Source organism: Peromyscus maniculatus, chromosome 13 (genome assembly GCF_049852395.1).
Source record: "Peromyscus maniculatus bairdii isolate BWxNUB_F1_BW_parent chromosome 13, HU_Pman_BW_mat_3.1, whole genome shotgun sequence".
Taxonomy (NCBI): domain Eukaryota; kingdom Metazoa; phylum Chordata; class Mammalia; order Rodentia; family Cricetidae; genus Peromyscus; species Peromyscus maniculatus.
This window is the reverse complement of record NC_134864.1, coordinates 68,091,870-68,116,166: the sequence shown is the minus strand read 5'-3', so window position 1 is coordinate 68,116,166 and position 24,297 is coordinate 68,091,870. Positions and strand designations below refer to the sequence as shown.

The 24,297-nt window shown below is 41.2% G+C and overlaps 1 protein-coding gene across 4 annotated transcripts in view; it reads left to right on the top strand.

The window, feature by feature from the left end:
• The first annotated feature begins 374 nt into the window (after positions 1–374).
• Ercc5 (ERCC excision repair 5, endonuclease) overlaps positions 375–24,297 on the top strand; it is a 44,938-nt gene continuing 21,015 nt past the window's right edge. Inside the window, exons 1-8 of one of the 4 annotated variants that reach the window (XM_006996807.4) lie at positions 375–604; positions 8,688–8,863; positions 10,767–10,882; positions 11,674–11,760; positions 13,397–13,457; positions 16,196–16,339; positions 18,701–18,908; positions 21,496–22,608. In XM_006996807.4, coding sequence (XP_006996869.1) covers positions 517–604; positions 8,688–8,863; positions 10,767–10,882; positions 11,674–11,760; positions 13,397–13,457; positions 16,196–16,339; positions 18,701–18,908; positions 21,496–22,608 — 1,993 coding nt within the window. In that variant the 5' untranslated portion in view covers positions 375–516. Of the gene's footprint in view, positions 605–8,687; positions 8,864–10,766; positions 10,883–10,904; positions 11,324–11,673; positions 11,761–13,396; positions 13,458–16,195; positions 16,340–18,700; positions 18,909–21,495; positions 22,609–24,297 lie in introns of those variants that run through there. The other 3 variants (XM_042260436.2, XM_076550476.1, XM_042260437.2) reach the window with 3 other exon arrangements.

Here is a 24,297-nt window from a genome sequence, read left to right as displayed (position 1 = left end):
CTTTATGGCTAACAGACAAAAGAACAGAAGTACTGAATTAACACTTGGCTGTAACCCTTCACTGACATCCTTGGTGCTCTGGCGCAGGATTTATACGTCACGCGTCAATGCTGTACTGCCAACTTTCGCATTCACTTAGACGGAAGCCGAGAGGTTTCAGTTCGTGTGGGTTTACAGGTCCTCGGGAGGTAGCAAGCTCAACAGGAGGGACGTTTGCCTGCTTGTGTCGCCCGCGCCGTTGCTCACTTCGCTTAAACGTGCCAACATTTGGGCTGAAGAGTCCCTGCTCCTCCCACCTCCGCTCCGTTTAAGTTGTGCTTTTCTTCTTGAAGGCCAGGTCCTCGCCGGAAGTGCCTCTGCGCGGTGTTTATCTTTTTCCGGCCCGCGACGCGGCGAGTTCCGGCTGGGGAGAGGTGGGCTCTGCGTGAGAGGAACAGCACGGTTTGCTTGCGGCTGGCGCGTCCTTGTCTAACTTGAAGCAAGGGGCCTGCGAGGCCAGCCCAGCGCGCCTGCGCCATGGGAGTCCAGGGGCTGTGGAAGCTGCTGGAGTGCTCCGGCCGCCGGGTCAGCCCCGAGTCGCTGGAGGGCAAGGTGTTGGCCGTGGGTATCCTTAACGCAGCGCGAGAGGCGGGACAGGCGGCGCCCGGATAGCTAGGCTTTCTGGGAGACCCGGAGTCGGGCGTTACTTAGGTGTTTGCCTATCCAGCTTGCAGCCCTTCTCTACTCATTTTAGGACCACTTTATGTCTCCTGTGCTTCAATTCTCACTGCAGAGTAGGTGCACAGCTGCCTTGGAGAATAAGGATATTTAAATGATAAAGCTGGAATAACGTCGGGCTCTATAGCGCTGTCAATTTTAGAAGTTACTTTGTGTGGGAAGTCAGCGTGGAGAGAACAAGGTTGAGAATTCCGATCTCCCGTTTTTTTGCATCGTTAACTCGTTTTTTTGAAATACAAAATAAATATGTATAGTGAATTAGTTTCCTTCAGCTCCTGTAATGGTTTTGTGTCACTGGAGTTCTATTGTTTTTTCCCACTTTGAAAATGTGATACTAGTTTTGAAGTTTTCATTTGTCTGTTCCATGACCCCCTTTACAAGTGCCTCTTTTATTTCAGAAGCTGGAGGTAAAAGAGGCACTTACACCATTTTCTTAATGATAAGTGGAAAGACTTGTAAATAATTGCTGGGTACGTGTGTCGTGCGTGCGTGTGTGTGCCTGTGTGTGTGTGTCTGTGTAAGAGGGGGCATGCCAAGTCATTCTGTAAAGTATAGCAAAGAAGCCATTATCTGATAAGTCAGTTCTTTACTGTGTGCCCAGCTTATAATTAATGGAGAACATGTAATATTGGAAATATAACGTTTTATGTCAAATGCACCAATGACAAAAATTTAAAAAATAGTTTTACAAGTTTTTACCCAAAGAGCTTTGTAAAGCACATGCACTGTGTCGCACTCTAGTGGTTTTTCGGTATCACTGCAGTTTAAGGATTTCGGAATTATATGTGAATGAAAGGACAGTTTGCAGTGAGGAGATTCTTAAATTCTCATCAAGGGTTTCAGCTTACACTGGTAGAGCGCTTTCTTAGGATGTGTGAGGCACCAGAGTTCCATCCCCATCATTGAGAAAACATACTGTCAAGGATTTAGGTTATTTTCTGTTCTAGCCTCTATAAAGAATTAGGAAGTTCAGCATCCTAACATTCAGATATGTCAGACAAAAAGTAAGCTATGTAGATTACCTGTAAATGACTGAGTCCCATTTAGGGTGTGAAGTTATTTTTGTGAGGTTATTAAGCTTTTCTGAAAGAATGGGTCATTTATCTAAAGAAAATTGAGAAAGATTCTGCATACAATCATGTGTCATGTCATAATCTGATTACTTCTGCAATTTTCTGTATTTCATCATGAGCATTCTAATATCTGAAAATTTGGTGTCATTGTTTTGTTTACTCATAAAGAACCATGATTTATCTCAGGTTTGTAATTTCCATACTTTTCCAAATAAATTATGTTTTGGACCACATGGATAGCTGTGTGTCTAATTTAAACAGTTTATGTCTGTGTTAAAAGTTAAGAAATAACAGTTCAGTTTTTTTTTTCCATTACAGACCTTATCTGTTAATGCATTACTTGTATTAGGGAGCTAATACCCTCTCTGATATGGATTAATTTAGTCTGTAGTCACCTAGGACTAAGTCACTTCAGGACTAAGGAGAATTTCCTTTTGTTCTCAAATGTTATTGGGTCTTGAAGTTTCAACTCTAAAGCAAGTTTTGGCTTTGCTTCAGACTTAAAGTTCTAGCCCTTGGAGAATTTAATTTTGTTCCATGTTGTGTTGAAGTTTGACAAATCAAATTGTGTAAATACTTTCAGCCTGTCTGATTTTATGTGTTTTTTCACTAGAAATTTCATGTTGGGATTTTTCAACCTTCCATGAGAAGTGGTAAGCCATAGCTAATTTACATGTGGAAAGGAATCACCTCCGTGTGATTTATTGTTTCCGGAATAAGAGGTTTAATCTTTTCTCAGGCTATAGGTCCTAGACTCATAGATAGGAAAGTTAAGAGCTATTTTAACTCTGAAATTGGGTTTTCTCAATTTTAAAGTCAAAAGTGATGTGCTGTGTAGAAACTTCTTTAGCCCTATATGGCAGTACAGCAAGCAGAAACAGATCAAGCTGAGGCAGTTCTCCAGAGAAATACAGAACATGGGGAACTCTTCCTCTAAGGTGTATCTGGGACCTGATCACTTATGTCTGAGACATGCCATCCTTGTCATCTCCTTTCATGTGGGCTGTTGTAACTTAGTTAAAACTACTTTCTTTGTAGTTGATTCTCTACATCTCTCCTAAGGTCTTAAGTCAAGTTATGGAAACTGCTTAGATGTGTATATTGTACCTCATACATCACCTTCCACCCCCCATCACACCACATTATATAGAAGTGACTTTTGCCCTAGGCCATTTGTATTTGCTACTCTTTTTTCTCCCCAGGTTTCTCCCTGTACCTTTTGTTCATGCCAGCCCTACTCTTGAGATGGGTCTTTTGTTACCAAAGTGCCAAATTCTCAGCCACTCTTCTCTCCTATTATTTCTTGGCACTTAATGAATGTGTCAATTATTTTATTGTCTTTTGTCCTGTAAGAATGTGTGCATCCTCAAACAAGGAGGTGTATCCGTCTTGTTCACAAAGGTATTGTTTGATTTATCTCTCTGGTATCGAGGACTCTGGGGGTCCAGCCCCTCCATAGTCCCCTCGCAGGGTCTGGGAAGAATCTACAACCAGCTGATAATTAATCTTTGATGGAAAGAAATGAATCTATGTACACGAAACTCCTTAGTCCATATACTTTATTATTCTGTGACAGTTATAAGCTTATATTCTGCTCTCATATTTAGGTCATCTTTAGCCTGATTTCTCTCTACACATATCTGCGATCCCCTCTAAGTACTATCTTAATTCCTTCATCTAGTTCTGCCCCTTCTAGGTTCTCATCCATCTTGTTCCTTCCCATATCATTTCCTCTCCCATCTCCTCTCTCATCTGGCTCTTCCTCATCTTCCATCTCGTTCCTCTAGTACTCTGCTGTAGCCCTTCAATCTACTTCTTCCCCATCTCAGTTTGTTCCTCTTACCCATCTAGTTCTTCCATTCTCTTCTCTTCTCTCTGTCCTCTACTTTACAGTTATATATCTCCCCAAAATCACAATCCTCCCCTCCACCCAGGACACTCAGCCTGAACTTCCTCAGGCAGTGATTGTCCGCTATCAGGATCAAATGGAGGGTTGATAAGAATTACAAAGAGGGGCACTAGTTGTTAATTACCATTTGTGACCCAAAGGGGAAGTGACTAATGAATTAACTAAAGGCTAAATATAGGTAATATCTAAGAAGAGGGATCTTACGTGCACAACTATAATCTTAAATGTGTTTGGTAAAAGATGTTAAAAATCTATAAGTTGCTAGGTCAATGGGAGAAAATAAAACTGTCTTCTTTTTTCCTGTGGCTCCTATCTGTCCAAGCTGTCTGCCGTTTTTCTGCAGGGTGGGGGAAAGTGTGCTCAGTCTCTAGGCAACCTGTGTACAGCTAGATGCCTCTGGTGATAGTTAAAGGGAGATCTGGAACTGGAGGTAAGGTTTGGGAAAGGAGGAAGTTAAGCTTAATTAGCACATCCACCAGGCCTTCTCAAACAGGTAGCCTGGATGCTTAAGTCTGTTCTTAGAGAGTACAGAGGTATCTCTGATAAGGTACTTTCCTCCATCCGGTGATGGACCTGGCCGGATGCTACCAATAATGATAATTATAGGGAGGCTTGAACTGGGAGTTCTGGCTGAGCATAGCTGTTAGCACAGAAGGTTATCTAAAAATTCCTAGAAGTGGTTAGGTAAGTAGTTAGAGGTCTGTAAAGTTAGTAAGGCTGTAAGAAAGGAGGGGTCTGAGCTAAATTGTGTAAAGCTATTACTTAATGTCTACCTGACCGAGGCGGTGTCCCCTTGTGGAATTTACCTTAAGTCAGGAGACTCGCCTGTGGGTTGTTATCACTGTTAATCCTCGGAAATTGGGTGACCACCTGGGTGATGTCTCCTTTAGTCCTTGAAAGTGGCTAGGGGAGATATCTGATTCCAGAGAAAGCCTTTCTTGAGGCTGTTCTCCAAATGCCTGGAATGTGTATGTCTAGAGAGTGATCAGTCCACATTGTTAGCCCTTCTTAGGGAAAATTAATTGGGAAAACTATGAAGGCACACATGATTTTCATAACAGAATACAGCTGATATATAACAAGCCAAGTAACACCAAAAACTCCTTGGGATTTGGCTTCCTCTGGAGGAATTCCCTGATTCCTCCAGGTAGTGACTTTGCCATAACCAGCTGAGTTCTTATGATATTCCTGCGGCCCGCAGCACTCTAGGGCCTTGGATATGCTTGGTACAAAGGAGCACTCTAGAATATAGAGATAAATATACTAATACCCTTTTTTGTCAACTTGGCATGGCAGTCATCTAGAGTCATCTGAGTGGAGGGAACTTCAAATGAGAAAATATCTCCATAAAGTTATGCAAGACTAGCCAGTGGTGGTGGTGTACACTTTTAATTCTAGCACTTGGGAGGCAGAGGCAGGCAGATCTCTTGAGTTCAAAGCCAGCCTGGACTACAGAGTGAGTTCCAGGAGAGCCAGGGCTACACAGAGAAACTCTGTCTGAACTCCCCTTTCCCCAAAAGAAAAAGATTAGACAAGACTGAAGGGCATTTTCTTAATTAGTGATTAATGGGAGAGGACCCAGCCTATTGTGGGGTAGGTGGTCCTGGGTTGCAGGTTGAGCAAGCCATAAGGAACGAGCCAGTAAGCAGACCCTTTCGTGTCCTCTGCATCAGCTCTTCCCTCCAGGTTCCTACCCTGTTTCAGTTACTGCCCTGACTTCCCTCAGTGATGGACTGTGAAGTGGAAGCATAAGCCAAATATAGCCTTTCCTCCCCAATTTGCTTTTGGTCATAGTGTTTTATCACAGTAGTAGAAACCCAAATTAAGGCAATGGCATATTGCCGTAGTACATAAATTTTACTAGTAACTTTGGTGGTAGTGAATGATAGACAATGTACATTAATTTTAAAATGTCCAATTTTTAAAAAATAATGCACACTCCAATATGTTAGACCTTATGGAGGGAGTATATTGTGAACAGAAGCAGTTTACACAAACAAGGTTGCCCTTAGGCTTGGTGTTCCCCTACTGGATGGTATACTCCATAAGGTACAAACTTTTGCTCAATGTTAGATGCCCATATTTCTGGCATATAGTAATACATCTCTTAGAGGTGTATATCTGGAAGTGTTAATTGAGGCCAGAAAAATGTCACATAGTTTGAGACTCAGTAGGACACAGTGAGGTTGGCATGGGAGAAGTAGATGTAGTTAGATGGTAGGAAGGAGCTGAGTGGTTTCTAATGTTAGGAGTGTAGTAGTGTAAAATGTGACAGAGATGGGCACAGGCCAGATCCTTTATAGATTTTGAAACATCAAAAGGCTCTTGTTAAAAGATTTATTGGCAAACCTCAGTGTACTTCCAGGTATAGCAAACCTGCAGCCTACAGGCCACATGTACGTGTAGTAGCTGATAAGTATGGCCAAACACAAAATCTTAAAATTATTTAAAACATTTTGAAAGTGTTTTTTATATATTTTTTTGTAACTTGATTGCACAGGTCTTAGGCATGAACTTTGTAGATAATAACATAGAGGTATAATATTAAAGGTTGGATGTGCCTGCAAGGGAGTACTGGTAGGGTCTGATACTGGTTGGATGAGGAGGATACAAGAACTGATACCCAGAACTCAGGCCCACATGAAATAGTGATTCACTGAGGTGGGGCTCAGTGGAGAAGGCATGGCATTTGAATTTGAATTTGAAATGACTTCAAGCAGTCAGGTAGATTTCAGCCAGGGTTTCTAGGACAGAGTGCTGCTCTAGTCTTGGAGACACATGTGCTGGGTGTAGTGGGTTGTTTGAGGTCGTCTCTGCAAGTGGTGCATATTGGAGGGAAGGAAAGATCATGGCAGAAAAGCTCTCTAATGGTGAATTACAGGAACTAGCAAAGAGCAAGAAATCCAGCAGGCTGGTTCATGCTTGGGAACAAATGCAAAGTACATCAAAAGGGGGGGGGGCATCTTTAAAAAAGGTTCAGAAAGTGAGAAAACTACAAGAAGAAAAACATAATGACATGTTTTAGCAGAGATAGCTACCCTTAATATGGTTGGTGTCAGTTTTTCTGCATTTGACATACTACTTGGATTATAAAGAGAATTACACTGTTTAGTTTTTATAACCTACTAACTTTCCTCAAGTAATGTTTTATAATTATTTTTAATCACTGGACATGTTTTGAACCCCTTTGTAAGAACATGCTATACTAGGAACAGGAACTCAGCCTCTTGTAATTGAGTTTTAAGCACTGACCCATGGCAAAGCTTTCGAACCTTTTTATATTTTCATTGTTATATTCAAGCATTCTTATATCTTATTGTAAATCCATGATGATTTCTTGAGGATAAACATGTTGCGAGTTATTTGTTTGCTTTGTCCCCCCAAACTGCCAATAAACTGAATCTTGATTCAGAGGATGGAGTCAATGCTCAGCCAACCAGAATAAACCTTAAGAGTTTTTTGACTGACTCAGATTGGGAGAGAGGGACACAGGGAGAAGAGAGGAGGGGGCTTAGGAGTTTCGAGGACTTATTTTGGATCCTGGAAAAGCAGAGAGGAGGGTTAGATGGGCTTTTCTCCATCACTTTTTTAATCTACCAGGTTCATACCCTACTATCTGACTTCTGAGTTTTTATTAATAAGAGAATAATTTAGATACTTGTTACATAAATGTATGGAAATGGAATTCTTTTTTTTTTTTTTTTTTTTTTTTTGGTTTTTCGAGACAGGGTTTCTCTGTGTAGCTTTGCGCCTTTCCTGGAACTTACTTGGTAGCCCAGGCTGGCCTCGAACTCACAGAGATCCGCCTGCCTCTGCCTCCCGAGTGCTGGGATTAAAGGCGTGCGCCACCACCGCCCAGCGGAAATGGAATTCTTAAGACAATACAATTTTTAACTTTTTTTTTTCTATGAATTTTCAAGTTGTCCTCTCGAAACTTGGGATAGTTTGCTAACATTCTTTGTAGAACATTAGCTTTTTGTTCGTTTTGTTTTGTTTTTAGACAGAACCTTACTTGTTCTGTAGTCTAGACTGGCCTGTAACCCACAATCCTCCTGAGTCGTGGGGTTACAGTTGTGTGTTGCTACATTTGCTTAGCTTGTTTGTTGTAGCAGTGTTCATAACTGAAGCCAGGGTTTTGTGCATACTATGTAAGTACTCTGCTCTGTCTCCAGGCTTAGTAGGAGGACTTTCTTTTCAAAAAAGACATTTTCATTATAAAGTCCTTTTTAAAATTTTTGTTTTTAGTTAGTATTCAAAATAGTAGGTTTCTTTGACATATTCATACATGTATATCATTGTACTTTGTTTATAATTACCCTTCCCCATCCCTTTTCCCACTGTCTACCCATCCTTCCCTCTCATGCTTCCCTTCAGCTTCCATATCATTGCACATGCACGCGCGTGCGTATGTGTGTGTGTGTGTGTGTGTGTGTGTGTGTGTGTGTGTGTACTCATGTGAAATGTTAAATTTGAATTTGGCATCTAAAGAAGCTGTCTTCGCCATTAGACTTTTGGAGGGGTGGCTCTGCCTGTGATTTTAATGGTCAGGGTGTGGAAAGCAGTAAGGAGCAAAAGAAAGACTTTTGGGTAGATTCCATCATGGCCAGGTGTCTTTCAACATCACACAAGTGGTGATGTATGTTTAATGTTCTCTGTTTGTTGGAATCATGTCTTGGATATTGAAATTTTAAATTTTTTTGGTGGGGGGGGAGGAGGTTTTGAGACAGGGTTTCTTTCTTTTTTCTTTTTTTAATTTTATGTGCATTGGTATTTTGCCAGTGTGTGTGTCTGTGTGAGGGTGTCAGATCCCCGGAACTGGAGTTACAGACAGTTAGGAGCTGCCATGTAGGTGCTAGGACTTGAACCTGGATCCTCTGGAAGAACAGCCAGTGCTCCTAACCGCTGAGCCATCTCTCCAGCCCTGGATATTGAAATTTTGAGGATGAAGTTGGAAATCCCAAACTGTTTTCCTTTACTGGCTCTCCCAGATATTAGCATTTGGCTAAACCAAGCACTTAAAGGAGTCCGAGATCGCCATGGGAATATGGTTGAAAATGCTCATCTTCTCACATTGTTCCACCGGCTCTGCAAACTCTTGTTTTTTCGTATTCGCCCTATTTTTGTATTTGATGGAGATGCCCCACTGCTAAAGAAACAGACCTTGGTAAATATCATCTTACTTTATTTTCTTTTTAGACACCGTTAGCAATTTTTTGCTTCCCCTTCCTCCTTCCAAACCCTCTTATATATTCCTCCCCAATTGCCTTCAAATTCATGGCCTCCTCCCCCCCCATTATTATTGTATGCATGTATGCATATCTATTCCTAACTGTAACAACCTGTTCACTCTGTATAAGGCTATCTGTATTTTTGTTGTTTTTTGTTTGGTTGTTTTGTTTTTTGTTTTTTGAGACAGGGTTTCTCTGTGTAGCTTTGCACCTTTCCTGGAACTCCCTTTGGAGACCAGGCTGGCCTCAAACTCACAGAGATCCTCCTGCCTCTGCCTCCCGAGTGCTGGGATTAAAGGCGTGCGCCACCACCGCCCAGCGTTTGTTTGGTTTTTTGAGTCAGGGGTTCTCTGTGGTAGTAGCCCTGGCTGTTCTAGAACTCATTCTGTAGACCAGACTGTCCTTGAACTCAGAGATCCATTTGCTTTTGCTAGGGATTAAAAGTGTGTGCCACCACTGCCCAGTTTGTATGTATGTTTTCTTTTTCTTTTTTCTTTTTTTTCCCGAGACAGGGTTTCTCTGTGTAGTTTTGGTGCCTGTCCTGGATCTCGCTCTGTAGACCAGGCTGGCCTCCAATACACAGAGATCTGCCTGGCTCTGCCTCCCAAGTGCTGGGATTAAAGGCGTGCACCACCACCGCTCAGCATATGTATGTTTTCAATGAGCAGTTTTGACATGTAATCAATTTAATTTCAATTGTTTTTAAAACTTTATCTTCAACAATTTTGTTTGTTCATTTTTGTTTTTTTTCTCTTTTCTTTTTTGAGACAGGGTCCCTCTATGTAGCCCCAGCTGGCCTGGAACTCCATATATATAATCAGGCTTGCCTTGAACTCACAGAGACTTGACTTTGCCTCCTGAGTGATGGGATTAAAGGTGTGCAACACTACGCCAGACTTGTAACAGTTTATCCTTTAAAAAACTTATATATGTAATGATCATATTTACCTATTAAATAAAACTACAATTCTGCCGGGCGGTGGTGGTGCACGCCTTTAATCCCAGCACGTGGGAGGCAGAGGCAGGCGGATCTCTGTGAGTTCGAGGCCGGCCTGGGCTACCAAGTGAGTTCCAGGAAAGGTGCAAAGCTATACAGAGAAACTCTGTCTTGAAAAACCAAAAAAAAAAAAAAAAAAACAACAACAACAACAACAAAAAAGAACTACAATTCTTACAATAGTTTCTCTAGAGTATCTGTTTAGGTGGTCCACAGTTTGGCTGGCTGGTCTACTATTCGTCATTGTGGAGCCCCTACTCAAGAGATCCCTCCTTGAGAGTGTGATCGAGTGTCCTTGGTGACAGGGAAACACAACAAATAAGCAAGCAAACAAACAACCTGCTTTCGGAATAACACCAACAAAACTGCACTGGTCTGGGCTATCTTCTAGAATGCCTTCTTCAAGGCAGCACTGTCTCAGCAAAATTGTCTACTTAGCTTGATATTTATTAGAATATCTTTCTATATGTGCTAAGGACTTCTAACATAGTGTTGAATTTGGAGGGACAGAGGTACATTACAAATAATACATTTCTTGAAATAGTATCAAATTGACTTTGTAACAATTTGTATAAAGTTTTAGATTCTTGGTGGTATTGAAGTTTATTTACAAGGAACTGACTATAAGCTAATAACTTCCCAGATATGCTATATAGGTGATCTACAGGCAAGTGCTCTGTGTGTCCTGTGCAACACAGAACCTGATTGATGCTTATTGAATAAGATGCTTATTGACAGCAGTGAGGAGGAAGAACTAGAACAGCTGTTGTCCCTAAATTCAGATGAGGAAATGTTTTAGTAGACCAGCACCTGAGGTGAAATCCTATGCTTCCTTTTAACAGGCAAAGAGAAGGCAGAAGAAGGATTCTGCATCCATTGACTCTAGAAGAACCACAGAGAAGCTTCTGAAAACCTTTCTGAAGAGACAGGCTCTGCAAACTGCCTTCAGAAGGAAAAGGCAAGAGCACTGTGCTGTGGACACTCACTGTTCTCTCCTTGTCTCTAAGGAAGAGTCAGGAGAGGTGTGAGTGGATAGAATCAGACTTGGGAGTGTGGAATTGTGGCTAATGTGAAAGAAAAGCTATCATATTGCTTCCTCTTTTAATTAACTAATTTACTGATTTGCTTTTTTTTTTTTTAAGAGTTGCAGGGAATGGAACACAGGGCCTCACATGTGCTGGACAGGTGCCCTACTGTGGGGTTCATTGCAGCCTGACTTTTTACTTTGATAGACCGATTCCTAATTTTAGCTGAGGCTGTGGCAAAGGCTCTGAGGAGCCCTAGCGAGTTCCCCTTTCCCTTCACATGGTTCTTAGTTGTGACGACCATAGCTTTGGGGAGGTGCAGGCCTGGAGAAGACAGCCAGATGAAGAGGAGGCAACCACTGCCCTTGAGCAGGGTTTGTGCAACCCATGGGAGGAGATGATTGACTAAAAATGCATTTTGTGTTGGGTGGTGGTGGTGGTGGTGGCGGCGGCGGCGGCGGCGGCGGCGGCGGCGGCGGCGGCGGCGGCAGGCAGGCAGGCAGGCGGGCGGGCGGGCGGCGCACACCTTTAATACCAGCACTTGGGAGGCAGAGCCAGGAGGATCTCTGTGAGTTGGAGGCCAGCCTGGTCTCAGAGCAAGATCCAGGATAGCACCAAACTACACAGTGAAACCCTGTCTCGAAAAACCAAAAAAAAAAAAAAAAAAAAAAAAAAAAAAAAAACATTTCGTAAGATTTTGTTAAAAACTATATGTGCTTTTCAGAAATGAAGCTCTACCCAGTCTTACTCAAGTTCAGAGAAAGGATGACATCTATGTTTTGCCACCTTTACAAGAGGAAGAAAAGCACAGGTAAATGTTTGTCTATTAAGGAGCACCACTTCAGGGGCTGGGGCGGTGGCTCAGTTAGTCAAGGGCTTGCCCCTCAGGTATGAGAACCCGAATTCTGTCTGTCACACCCACATAAAAAGCTGGGCAACTGGCAGCAAATGCCTGTCATCTCAGCATTGAGGAAATGTCGGGGCTTCCTTGACCAATAATTTATAGGGAGTTATCACATACCTGGCACTGAGAGTTTCATTTAATATCTCCATCTTCTAGGATCTGTATATATCTATGCAGAATATCTGTGTTCAAACTCCTTTTTAAAAAATAGTATATATTTAAACTAACTTACAAAGTACTGGGTTTTCATATGAATTTTTGTATATACTTTTGGTTATCTCACACCTGTCCTGACCTCTCCCCTTACTCTACTCCTGCGCATGCTTAAACCTTTAACTGTCAGCATCCCATTTCTTTGTGTGCATTGTTGGCATCACCGCCTCCTCTCAGAAATCTCAGTGGCACGAGACTTACTTCTGTCTCATCCTTGTCTCATGCTTTTGCCTCAACTACCCACTCCCAGCACAGTCTGCTTTGTCCTCTACAACCTATTTAAAGCCAAGTTCTGATATTGTCATTTTCTTTTTTACAAAACCTCATAATATATTTTTCTGTATTTTTTTAAAATGACAGATTCTCAATATGTATCTTAGTCTGGCCTGGAACTTGCTCTGTAGTTCAAACTGACCTTGAACTTATAATCTTCCTGCTATAGCCTCATTAGTGCTGGGATTCCAGGCCTACATTACCATACCTGGCCTAGTTCGTCATTTCTTCAGGATAAACTTTCAGCCTTTTAATCACTCTTCTCCAACCTCATCCCCTGGTTTCTTCACTGTCATGGGCAGATTTTTCTTTCTTTGTTTCCAGATGACTGTAGAACTTCATGTACCTAGAACATTTCCTGGCCTGTACTTCCCTTATATCCTGCATTTGAGTCGTGTGTGTTTGTGTGTGTGTGTGTGTGTGTGTGTGTGTGTGTGTGTATGCAAATCCACCAATGTAATTGTAGGAGATTCTGGAAAGCTTCCATGACTGTCTGTATTAGTTCCTTTTCTATTGCTGTAATAAAACATCCTGATCAAGGCAACTGATAAAAGAAACTGTTTAATTGGGCATATGGTTCCAGAGGGTTAGAGTCTGTTGTTGCAGAGTAGCATGGCATGGCAGCAGGAACATCTGAGAACTCACATCTGGAACCCTAAGTGGACAGCGTAGAGAGCGCTAGAGATGGTGGGAGGATTTGAGGCGACATGCTTCCTCCCACAAGGCCACACCTCCTAATCCTTCCCAAATAGTTTCACCAGCTAGGTACCAAGTGTTCAAAGGTATGAGCCTATGAGGGTTAATCTTATTCAAACCACCGTACTGTCCAAAGTTTTTTAGGTGTCTTACTCCTTAACCTTTAGCAACCTTCTTTTCCTTGTGGAGGTTGTTAGGAGTTCTTAGTCAATTGCTTACTTATATATGTACCTCACCAGACAGTGAGATCTAGAGTCGTAGCCTTCCCATCCTACTCACTGTTACAGACCTTGAGCTCAAGAAGTGCATTTTAAGTATTTGTTAAAAAACATAGATGTTGAAAGTATTTTCTTGGCTACAGTTCAGAAGAGGAAGATGAAAAGCAGTGGCAAGCAAGAATGGATCAAAAGCAAGCTTTGCAGGTACTCACATAACATGGGAATTCAGAATGTGTTTCATTATTTGAAATGATGAAAATAAGTAATCCTTATGCGGTAGGATGGGTTTGTGAAAGTTTCCAATAAGAAGTAAAGATAGCTGCCCCTTTTACTGTGTGTGTTTCTTATTGCATGTCTGTGTATATAAGCACATGTATATGTTTATGTATATATGTAGATGTGAAATCCACGCACTTGTATATTGGATTTGGCATTATGTACGTCTTTCCATCTTCCTTTTTTGGGAGGAGGTTTTTTGTTTTTTGTTTTTGTTTTTTTCTGAGACAGTGTTTCTCTGTGTAGCTTTGGAGCCTGTCCTGGATCTTGATCTGTAGACTCCCAGAGATCTGCCTGGCTCTTCCTCCCGAGTACTGGATTAAAGGCATGTGTCACCATTGCCCAGGGGGCAGGTTTTGAGACAGGGTTTTTCTATGTAGTCCTAATTGTCCTGGACCTTACTGTTGTAGACCAGGGTGGTCTTGAACTCACAGAGTTCTGCCTGCCTCTGCCTCCTGAATGCTAGGATTAAAAAAAATTGTGAACTAGCATGTCCAGCTTCATTATGCATTTCTGTGTATCCAAAATAATCTGTTTTCTTTTAGAAACAACTGGCCACTCAAGAAGTAAATAGTAATACAGGCTTCTGTAGAATATAAGAACACTTTCTTGGGGCCAAGAATATAACTTGGTGATAGAGTGTTTGCTTTGTGTACATAAGGTCCTAGATTCAATCCCTAGTGCTACAAATAAATACAAAAATAACAGACTGTCTTTATGCTTATAAAAAACTTAACAAATTTTGGCATATTTTATACCATCCCCTGAGTAGGATGGATATGTATGCATATAGTTGTGTATATTCATTCCTATACAGATATTTTAATTATCTTTTGCAATGTAAAGCAGTGGTATAAAAGTAGCCATTTTTATCATCCTCTGCCATGATTCTTGGGGTTGATAAGTAAAGAGAGGTGCTTGTCTCTTGGAGTCTTCCATGTAGATGCTGTCAGAATGTTGCTTGGACTGAAGTCACTTCATGGGCTCCCTCGGTTGCTTGTCTGGTGGTTGACTCTGGCTATTAGCTAGACTTCAGTGAGGCTAGTGGCTACAATTTCTTGTAGCCTCCATGTGGCCTGTGCTATTCCCTAGCACTGGGGCTGTTCCAAGGGGAAGCATCCAAAGGGAGATCCTAGGCAGAAACCATACTGCCTTGCTTTGGAAGTTGTATAGTTTCCTTTCCACCACATTCTTGGCTACATGTTTTCAGGGCAGTGCCTATAAGGAAAGAATGTCAACAAGAGAGTAAAAGACTCTGCTCACATGGTAAAGCTATCACCATGTCAGTGAGGCTGCCTTTAAACATTGAAGTTGCCTCAGTCTCTCAAATGTTGGAATTATAGTATAAAGCACTACTCCTGGCTTCTTAACAAGATTTTTAAAAAGATTTATTTACTTTTTCCTTCTTTGTTTTTTAAATGTGTATGGGTGTTTTTCCTGCATGTATATCTGCACCAGATTCATGCAGAGTCTATGGAGGTCAGAAGAGGGTGTCAGATTCCTTGCAACAGATATTTGTGAACCGTCATGTGAGGTGCTAGAAATCGAACCTAGGTACTTTAGAAGAGCAGCTATTGCTCTTAATCACTGAGCCATCTCCTAAGATCCCATTGTACAGTTTTTTGAATGAACATTTTTCTCAAGCTTATTAAGGTACTAGATAATATTCTTTGACTCCCAAAGTCTATTGTTTTGATATGTCTGATAGAAGACTTTTAAGCTAAAACTCCAGGTTCTTTCATCTTCCTGAGGCTGTGCATTATCTGTGCATCAGACATTATCAGGTGGTGGTGGTTAAAATTAAGAATCTTACAGTCAGGATTCAGTGTTCACAGGCTGTGTGATGTAAACAAGTTAATTTCCTTTTATTTTAATCTTTGGTTTTTTTTTTAAACTTATTTTTATCTTATGTGAACTGGTGTTTTGCCTGTGTCTATGTCTATGTGAGGATGTCAGATCCCCTGGAACTGGAGTTACAAACAGTCTTAAGCTGCCATGTGGGTGCTGGGAATTGAACCCAGGTCTTCTGGAAGAGCAGCCAGTGCTCTTAACTGCTGAGCCATCTCTCCAGCCCCCAAATTAATTTCTTTAAGACATTATTTTCTTAAAAAAAAAATCTAATGTGACTATAAAAATGGTTCTTATCCACATTTCAGAACCCTTACACTTGTTTTTCCTCAGTTTGGGCTTCCCACTCTCATCAGGTTCTTGGTATTTTTAAAATCCCTGCCCAGGACATCTGTCTTGATAGGGTTTCTCCATCTACCATGTAAGATTTTGTCCCTTTTTGTTTCCCTGATTACTCGTGTCAGATCAGCCTGTTGGATGTTCTAACAGTTATCTTGCTTATTTATTTACTTGCTTACATGACTTACTCTACTCCTAAGATTAGGGCACTTATGTACACAGTCACCACAGTACCCAGAGTCTTAGAGCAGGGCCTTGGTAGTACATAGTGCCTGGTAAGTGATTTGCTTTGGAGTGAGTGAACAAATGAAGGGACTTATCTTTTTGTTCACTGTGATGCCTGTTGCAAAATGTATACTTCTGTGTGTAGATTATATAGAGCTGTATTTATGATATAAACACAGTGAATGTTTGTAACAATGAATAGATCTATATGGGTAAATATAAACTTAATGTTGTTAACATTTTACTTCCCACAGGAAGAATTCTTTCATAATCCTCATGCTATTGATATCGAGTCTGAGGATTTCAGCAGCCTGCCACTTGAAGTAAAGCATGAGATCTTGACTGACATGAAGGAGTTTACCAAGCGAAGACGAACACTGTTTGAAGCAATGCCAGAGGTAAAACAGCCAGCAGTGCACAATAGCACACCAATGCCTAGAATTGAACTTCAGCAAAGCTCAAAGAAGGGGAAAAAGAGGGATGGTACTTAGCGTCTAAGTCTCCACTTTGGACAGTAGCTCAGTTGCAAGGACACAGAATTTGTATGTGTTACATCCCATAAGGCATAGTTTATTTATTTGTTCATTACAACTCATATATATTCAAAGAAATCTTTTGGACGTTCTGTCCAAGACTAGGCCTTTTCTTCTGTGTATTCTCAGCACCTTGTAGCATGGTATTCTAGTTCTCAGCACAGAACATGCCTGTTCTGATCATGGCTACACTCTCAAAAGGTACCTCAGTGTCTGACATAGTAAGTGCCCAGCATGCTATGGTTCTTGACATAGTTCTTAGAAGTTACTTTAAACCACAACATACATTGCCTTAAAAAAGTAACCGTAACATGGAAAATACTTATGATGTGAAATTCCAAATACAGGATTATGTGTGTTCCTCTCCTTTGTGAATGTGGGAATAGGGTGGCCTGAGTATGGTGACTTCGAAGTCACAGGAAGCTGAAGCAGGTGTGGTGTGCATGGTTGTGTATTGTTTTGTCCTGATAATGTTGATAACGATTACATAGTTTATGCCCCCATCGAGCACTTGCTGTCTTTAGTTCCTCATGTGTGAGTTCCATTTTCCTTCCCTTTGCTACCACATGCTATTTCCAGTAGTTTTCCTCAAACACTGAGGTGGAATGTAAATTTATAGCAATTGATGTGTTTTTTTTTTTTAACTTGCTGTAGACTTTAGAATACTTTCTACTTTGTTACCAGAAAGATTTTTTTTTTAAAAAATGGATTTATCTTTTTATTTTTGATTTTTTTCTTTTCTTTTCTTTTCTTTTTTTTTTTTTTGAGATAGGGTTTCTCTGTGTAGTTTTGGTGCCTGTCCTGGATCTTGCTCTGTAGACCAGGCTGGCCTCAAACTCACAGAGATCCACCAGGCTCTGCCTCCTGAGTGCTGGGATTAAAGGCGTGTGCCACTGCCACCTGGCTTATTTCTGACTTTCTATGTAGTTAGTGCAGATAAGAAAATAATAGGGTATATAGAAGTGATATTATTAGGTTTTTGGGTACAAGAAATAAATTTATTGGGCTGGGCAGTGGTGGTGCATGCCTTTAATCCCAGAACTTGGGAGGCAGAGGCAGGTGGATCTCAGTGAGTTTGAGGCCAGCCTGGTCTACAAAGTGAGTTCCAGGACAGCCAAGGCCCTTATACAGAGAAACCCTGTCTCTAAAGATCAAAAAAAAAAAAGAATTTTTATTTCAAAGGGAAAGTAATCCAGGCTCCATTTATCTTTCAGGCATGTTTTTTGGGGGATTGGGTTGTGAAGAATCTCTTGAGTATGAGTGGTAGAATTAAGATTTGAGTGGAGTGAGAAGGAAAGGAGACAGCCCCTAGTGGTTTTCTCTTTGCAACTATGGTGTTACTAGAGCTGGAAGGCTAGGAAGGCTGGGGTGGTTCCATGAGAAGAGAAGTTCCAAGTAGTCCAGGGTGATCTTTGGTATGACTTATCCATTGTGCACATATGGTGTTCATAAGAGAAGATCCATGTCCTAGTTGCAGGGATAATCGTGAGACTAGTAATAGACTCAGTTGTGTAAGCCATCTGTCTGAGGACTCCCATGTGAGTCTGGTGTTGAAGTCTCAAGTCCATCATTTGCAGACTGGAGATGGGAAAATGTTTTATTGGATAAATCAAGGTAGTTTATATAAAAGTGCTTAGAATACCCTCAATGGGAAAGGCTTTGTACTTGTTAATTATGATTATTAATACCTCTGGTTGCTTTATTCTATGTCATATATGGACTCAGGACAGTGCTAGGCACTTCACCTGTATCTACAAGGTTGTGTTTTGCTGAATTACCATCACATGTCATACCACAGCCATGTAGTCTAGCTCAGCAAATGATTTTTGAATGAATGATTAATAAAAAGATCCTTCATAATTTCTTTTGCTTAATTCTTTTTGTTTCAAAGATATTTTTTTAAGGCTGTTAAAATGTCATATGTGCTAATCAAAGTACTTGGGAGGCAGAGGCAGGAGTATTTCCACAATTTCAAGGCCAGCTTGGTCCTATATAGTGAGTTCCAGGCTAGCTTGGGCTACTTATTGAGAGACTGTCTCAAAGACAAACAACAACAACAAAGAAAAACAAAAAACAAAAAAGGAAGTTAGCACTGGAACCCCCTCCCCTCTTAGTTTTCAAGTTTTATTTTTATGTTATGAAACTATACCTTTTGGGGATGGGTTAGTGAGCAGTGGTATTATCTGTGTTAGTGTAAAGCAACAATTTTGTTTATTTTGTCCCCAGGAGTCTAATGATTTTTCACAGTACCAGCTGAAAGGCTTGCTTAAGAAAAACTACCTAAACCAGCACATAGAAAATGTCCAAAAGGAAATGAACCAGCAGCACTCAGGACAAATCCAGAGGCAGTACGAAGATGAGGGAGGCTTTCTGAAGGAGGTGGAGTCAAGGAGAGTGGTCTCTGAAGACACCTTACATTACATCTTGATAAAAGGTACCAGGCACTGTCATTAATTTGACAGTTACAAGCCATAGAATAGGGATGCAGTTTGCTCCTGCCGCCATGCCTTCCCTGCATGGTGGGCTACATTCCTCTGTGCCAGCCAAAGCCGAGATAGAGCGTCTGAGAACTGTGCACTTCAGGCTCTTGTTAGGGCTTATGCAGGTAGCCACAGAGGCTGTGTCTTGATTCTGATGGCCATCCTATATCTAGAACACAGCATTTTGTAGTGTTTCTTTCCATCTTCAGGCTCCTGCATTCTTTCTGTCCCCACCCTCCCCCATTTTGTGATGTTCCCTGGGTATTGGTGTGTGTGTGTGTGTGTGTGTGTGTGTGTGTGTGTGTGTGTGTGTGTGTGTGTTGTATGAAAGTCTCATTTAGGGCTGAGCATTGACTGTCACCCTCTTCAGGGAGGAGCTTCTCTGGTCCAGGCTGGCAGTGGCACTAGTTTTGAGGTACAAATGTAGGGATTTGGGGAGCAGTTGGACTACATGTTCAATTAGCAAAATAGCAGCAATACATTCTTCCCTAGGCCTTGTGACCTCTCTAGCCGTGAGTTTTGACTGGGTATACAGTCTCAGACAGTCTTTCCTCCTGTGGAGTGGGCCACAACCAGTTGAGTAGTATGTTGATTGACCCAGAGTATTCTTGCCACTGCTGTACTAATGGGCACATATGGTTTGTCAGGTCAGAATTGTAGCACACAGAGTTCACCACCAGGAGAGAATTGAAAATTCCTCACTCCCAGCAGCCTGCCTAGTACCTTTCAGTTCTCTGGAAGCTAGGTAGCAGGGAGGAGACTTCCAGCTCACTTCCAGCTTCTTTGTCCTGTGTCCAGGGTGTGTAGTGTCATTTGCAATAGGAATTTACCATCTAGTTCTGGTGGATAACCAAGAGCAATGGCCTATATTGTTTTGGGAGCTTGGGGCTGTCTGGTCAGAGACTCATGGGGAGTATCTTGCACATGGCAATGGGATTTTGATCAATACCCATGGCTTCTGGGAGCAATATTGTCAATTCACACAAGGTACTTCCATTCAAACTTTTTTTAAAAATTGTTTTTTTTTTTTTTTTTTTTTTAATACAGTGGTGCATTTCCATGTGGTTTTTGCATGCATCTTTGGTTTTGGTTGATCCTTCCCACCTTTCTTCTATTCTTCTAATTCCCCTAGTTAAACCTTTCTGTCCCTGGTATACCCTTTTCATATCATGTGGAGAAACACTAATTTTTAAAAACGAGAGAAAATAAAGTAACATATTGAGCTGCAATCTTGATGTGATAGAGAAAACAGAAGTTGAAATTATAGGATTTAGAAGTAGACATGACCTTGATTTCCAGTTCTGATACTTAATTTGAGCAAGTGGTCTAACCTTTGAGTCTTCACTTTCATGTCAGGCACTTTGTCTCTCTGATAGAGGTTTGTTCTGTGGGTTGTGTCAGGTCTTGTTTGTAAAGTGTCCAGTATGTGTTGGCTTCTGTTATTTATAAATTTATTGTACACATTAACTACATAAGGTAGAGTTTTGCTCCCATAGACAGTAGAATGACTCTAACATTTCCTCGGACCTTTGACCATTTTTCTTTGTGATGGGTGCAAATGTAAAATTTACTTTATTTTAAAACAATGTAAGAAAAAATATGTTATATCAAAGTAATTTTAAAATTGAAGTTAGCATTAAAAATATACAACAAGGAGCAATTAAGATCTCGTCTTGCTTTTCCAGAGGAGTTGGGTTCCACACGTCACCCACACAAGTGGCTCAAAAGTGCCTGTAACTCCAACTCCAAGGGATCCAACATTCTCTTCTGGCTTCCCCAGGCACCCACACACATAGGGCATTCATTTACACAAACACACACACACACACACACACACACACACACACACACACACTAAAACAAACAAATAAAAATAAAGTCACAACCTATAAAGCCATGTTTGAATCAGAAGGCATCTCATACTGCCTCATTATTCCACACCATTAGTACTCAGCAACTATCAAATATATTTCTATTTTCTTTATTGTTGCTTTTCCTAAGGGAGTATTGGAGTTGTTTCATTTCAGATTTTATGATAAAGAACTTAGTTTCAAATTTATTTTTGAATTTGCTAGTAATTAAAATAATAGGGAGAAAGATCATTTTATAAATTTAAATTCACATGTGTGAGCACTAACACCAGGATTTAATTTCTTTTTTTTCCTATAGAAACAAATATGAAATAATCTAAAATGGAATTATGTTTTATGAGATAGATAAAAGTACTTTTTTTACTTTTGACTGTGTAGTATGACAAAATAAAATTTTAAATTACAAAATAGAGCCTAGGGTACTTTGTGGCTCTGAGTTCTGGGAAAAGATATCTATGATAAAGCCAGTAGAATTTTGGTTAGGTAGTAACAGTTATATTTAGTCACTAATAGATTAGCTGCTACAGAACCAACCACTTTATAATTAGTGGATGGATTTAATAAAAATGTATCACTATATTTATGATCTCAGATTCTCTTGTTCATCTTCCCAGAAATATAGTTGTCACACTGTGAATTGCATGGTAAGAAATGTTTTAATTTCTCTCAGGTATTCAAACTAAGAAAGTCATGGATGTGGATTCAGAGGCTTCTCCTTCTTCCAGCAAAACACATAGCATGTCCTTTGACCTGAAGTCGTCACCCCATGAGAAAGTGAAGCCAGAGAAAGAACCAGAGGCCGCACCTCCTTCTCCAAGAACTTTACTGGCTATGCAGGCAGCCATGCTGGGAAGTAGCTCAGAAGAGGAGCCAGAGAGGGAGAGGGATTCGTGGGCCACTACAGATGCAGGCTCTGTATCACCACAGACCCTTGCAGCTATTCAGAGAGCTCTGGATGATGATGAAGATAGGAAAGTGTGTGAGGGGGATGATGAGCCCACAGGAAGGGCAGTGATGAGAGTGTTAGGTGATGATAAAGATGGAGAAGTTTGTGCCAGGAGTGATGAGGTGGCAATGAGAACACAGGTTGGAGATAGGCCAAACCAGGAGCACAGTGATGGAGCTGTAGTAAGAGGTGGAGGCATGCCATTTGCCACAGTTCCTCCTTTATCCACTGTGACTGTAGTAAAGGAGTATGTGGTCAGCTCCAGTAGTGAAAAAGAACAGATAGCCTCGGCTCATTCATTGAATACTGCTTGTCATGAAGCTGGTGAATGTTATGCTCCAAAAGAACAGATGTCACTTATTCATGTGGTGAATGAAGCATCTCAGATAAGCAGTGAGTATGAGGTTGAGGGGAAGCAAGCTCCCCTTCCACCAGCATGCACAGAACAACTTCTGTGCAGTGATGCCTCCGGACTCCTTAGGGAACCTCCAATAAGAACACATTCCGATCAGAGGATAGACACACACCCTGAAGAGCACAAGCTGCAGAAAGGTCTCTACCCACCTGAGAGTAAATGTGTTTCCTCTCATTTTTCAAGTGATGATGAAACAGAAAGTATACAAAATACTGCTTCCAAAGCATGGAGCATAGTTCACATCCCTTCAGAGGCAATGGGTAACTTAGAAAAGGCATTGTCTTCTAATGCTGATGAACATGGAGATTCCCTGAAAACCATCCAGCAACGGGAGATGCCTGAAGCTACTGCCAGGGAATTGATTTTAGTCCCAAAGCCCATGGGACCAAACGGGATGGAGTCTGGAGAAAGCGAATCTGATGGTAGGTACTTCTTTAAGGGAATGGAATGGGAGGACTTGATGTCTATAGGGACTAGGAGAACCTGTAGTATAACCCTGTTTACATCAGAGGAACCAGGAAGAAAGGAGAAATGAGCTTCCTAGCATCACACAGCTAGGATGGGGATGCCCTGCTTTACTGGACTGTTTTTGGTATCTTTAAGATTTCATTTTATTTTATATGTATGGGTGTTTGTTTTGTCTGCATGTCTGTGCACATATGCATGCAGTGTCCATACAGAAGGGGGCAGCAGATCTTCTGCAACTGGAGTTATAAATGGTTTTTGCATTGCCCTGGGCACTGGGAACTTAATGCAGGGCCTCTGCAAGAGCAGCAAATGTTGTTAACTGCTGAGCCATTTTGGCAGCCTCTGTCCTTGGTATCGTTGAAGGAAGGGAGTGCCGTGCCTGGAGAAAAGAAAGATGAATTTCCTTTAACTTTTGTTAACTTCTTACTTTGACATACAAAAATGACAAGATTGGAAAGCTGTCATAGAGTACTGACTGATTCACACTTAACTTAGAGGCCAGTATTTTGTCTCATTTGTTTTGTATTCTCTGACTCTGTCTCTGTCTCTGTCTCTCTTTATCCCTGCCCCTTCTGCCTCTTCCTCTCCTCCACCTCTTTTCACCTCTTCCTCTTTTTGTCTCCCTCTCTCTCTCTTTCCCATGCATTCTTTCCATGTACACCTCTCCTCTCTCTCTCTTTCTGTATATACATATGCAATGATACTCATTGTTTATAGCTTTTTTGTGCAGTCATCTGCTTGTTAAAATTTGATTCCAGAATCAAAGGTACTTTGGTTTCTTTATAGGCATTTGTCAGGGAGATGTTCTGCCTGTTTTCAGTGTGCCCACAGAGATAACCAGGGACTATTGGCAGGATAGTGGAGTCTAGAGCAGGAATCTTCAGCTAGGGAGCCTCCCCATTCTGGCACCCTGGTAGTAGGGTACCCTCAGGCAAGTCACATAACACTCTGAACTTTATTTCTTACATAATGAAAGAATGTACGTACACACATACACATTTGTGCATATATACATATGTGTGTATGAAGCATGTATTTGCTAATTTAGTATTTGAAATGACTTTATAAATCACATTTCAAGTAATGAAGATAACTGCATGTGTATATGTTTACACATAATTTGTGTCCTGTTACTGGTCAGATTTCTGTTATTTATTTGTTTATTTATTTGAGATTCATATAACCTAGGCTGGCCTTATACTTTTTATGGAGCTGAGGTTTGTCTTGAACTTCTGACCCTCTTGCCTCTACCACCTGAGTGCTGGGGTCACTGTAAATGAGCCATCCCAATTAAATGTTTCCTTTGTAAGAGTTGCCATGGTCATAGTGTCTCTTCACAGCAATAAAAATCTTAGCTAAGACAGATATAGTTGCAAGCTTATGGAGGCCAGGAGTGGAATGTGATAGTTTGAATGTGATTGGCCCCAATAAGCTCATAGGGAGTGGCACTATATAGAGGTCCACCTTGTTGAAGTAGGTGTGGAGTTGTTGGAGGAAGTGTATCATTGTGGGGTGGGCTTTGAGGTCTCCTATGCTCAAGTTACACCTCGTTTGGTTTGCTTCCTGTTGCCTGCAGATCAAGATGTAGGACTTTCAGCTCCTTCTCCAGTACCATGTCTGTCTACATACTGCCATTTCCTGCC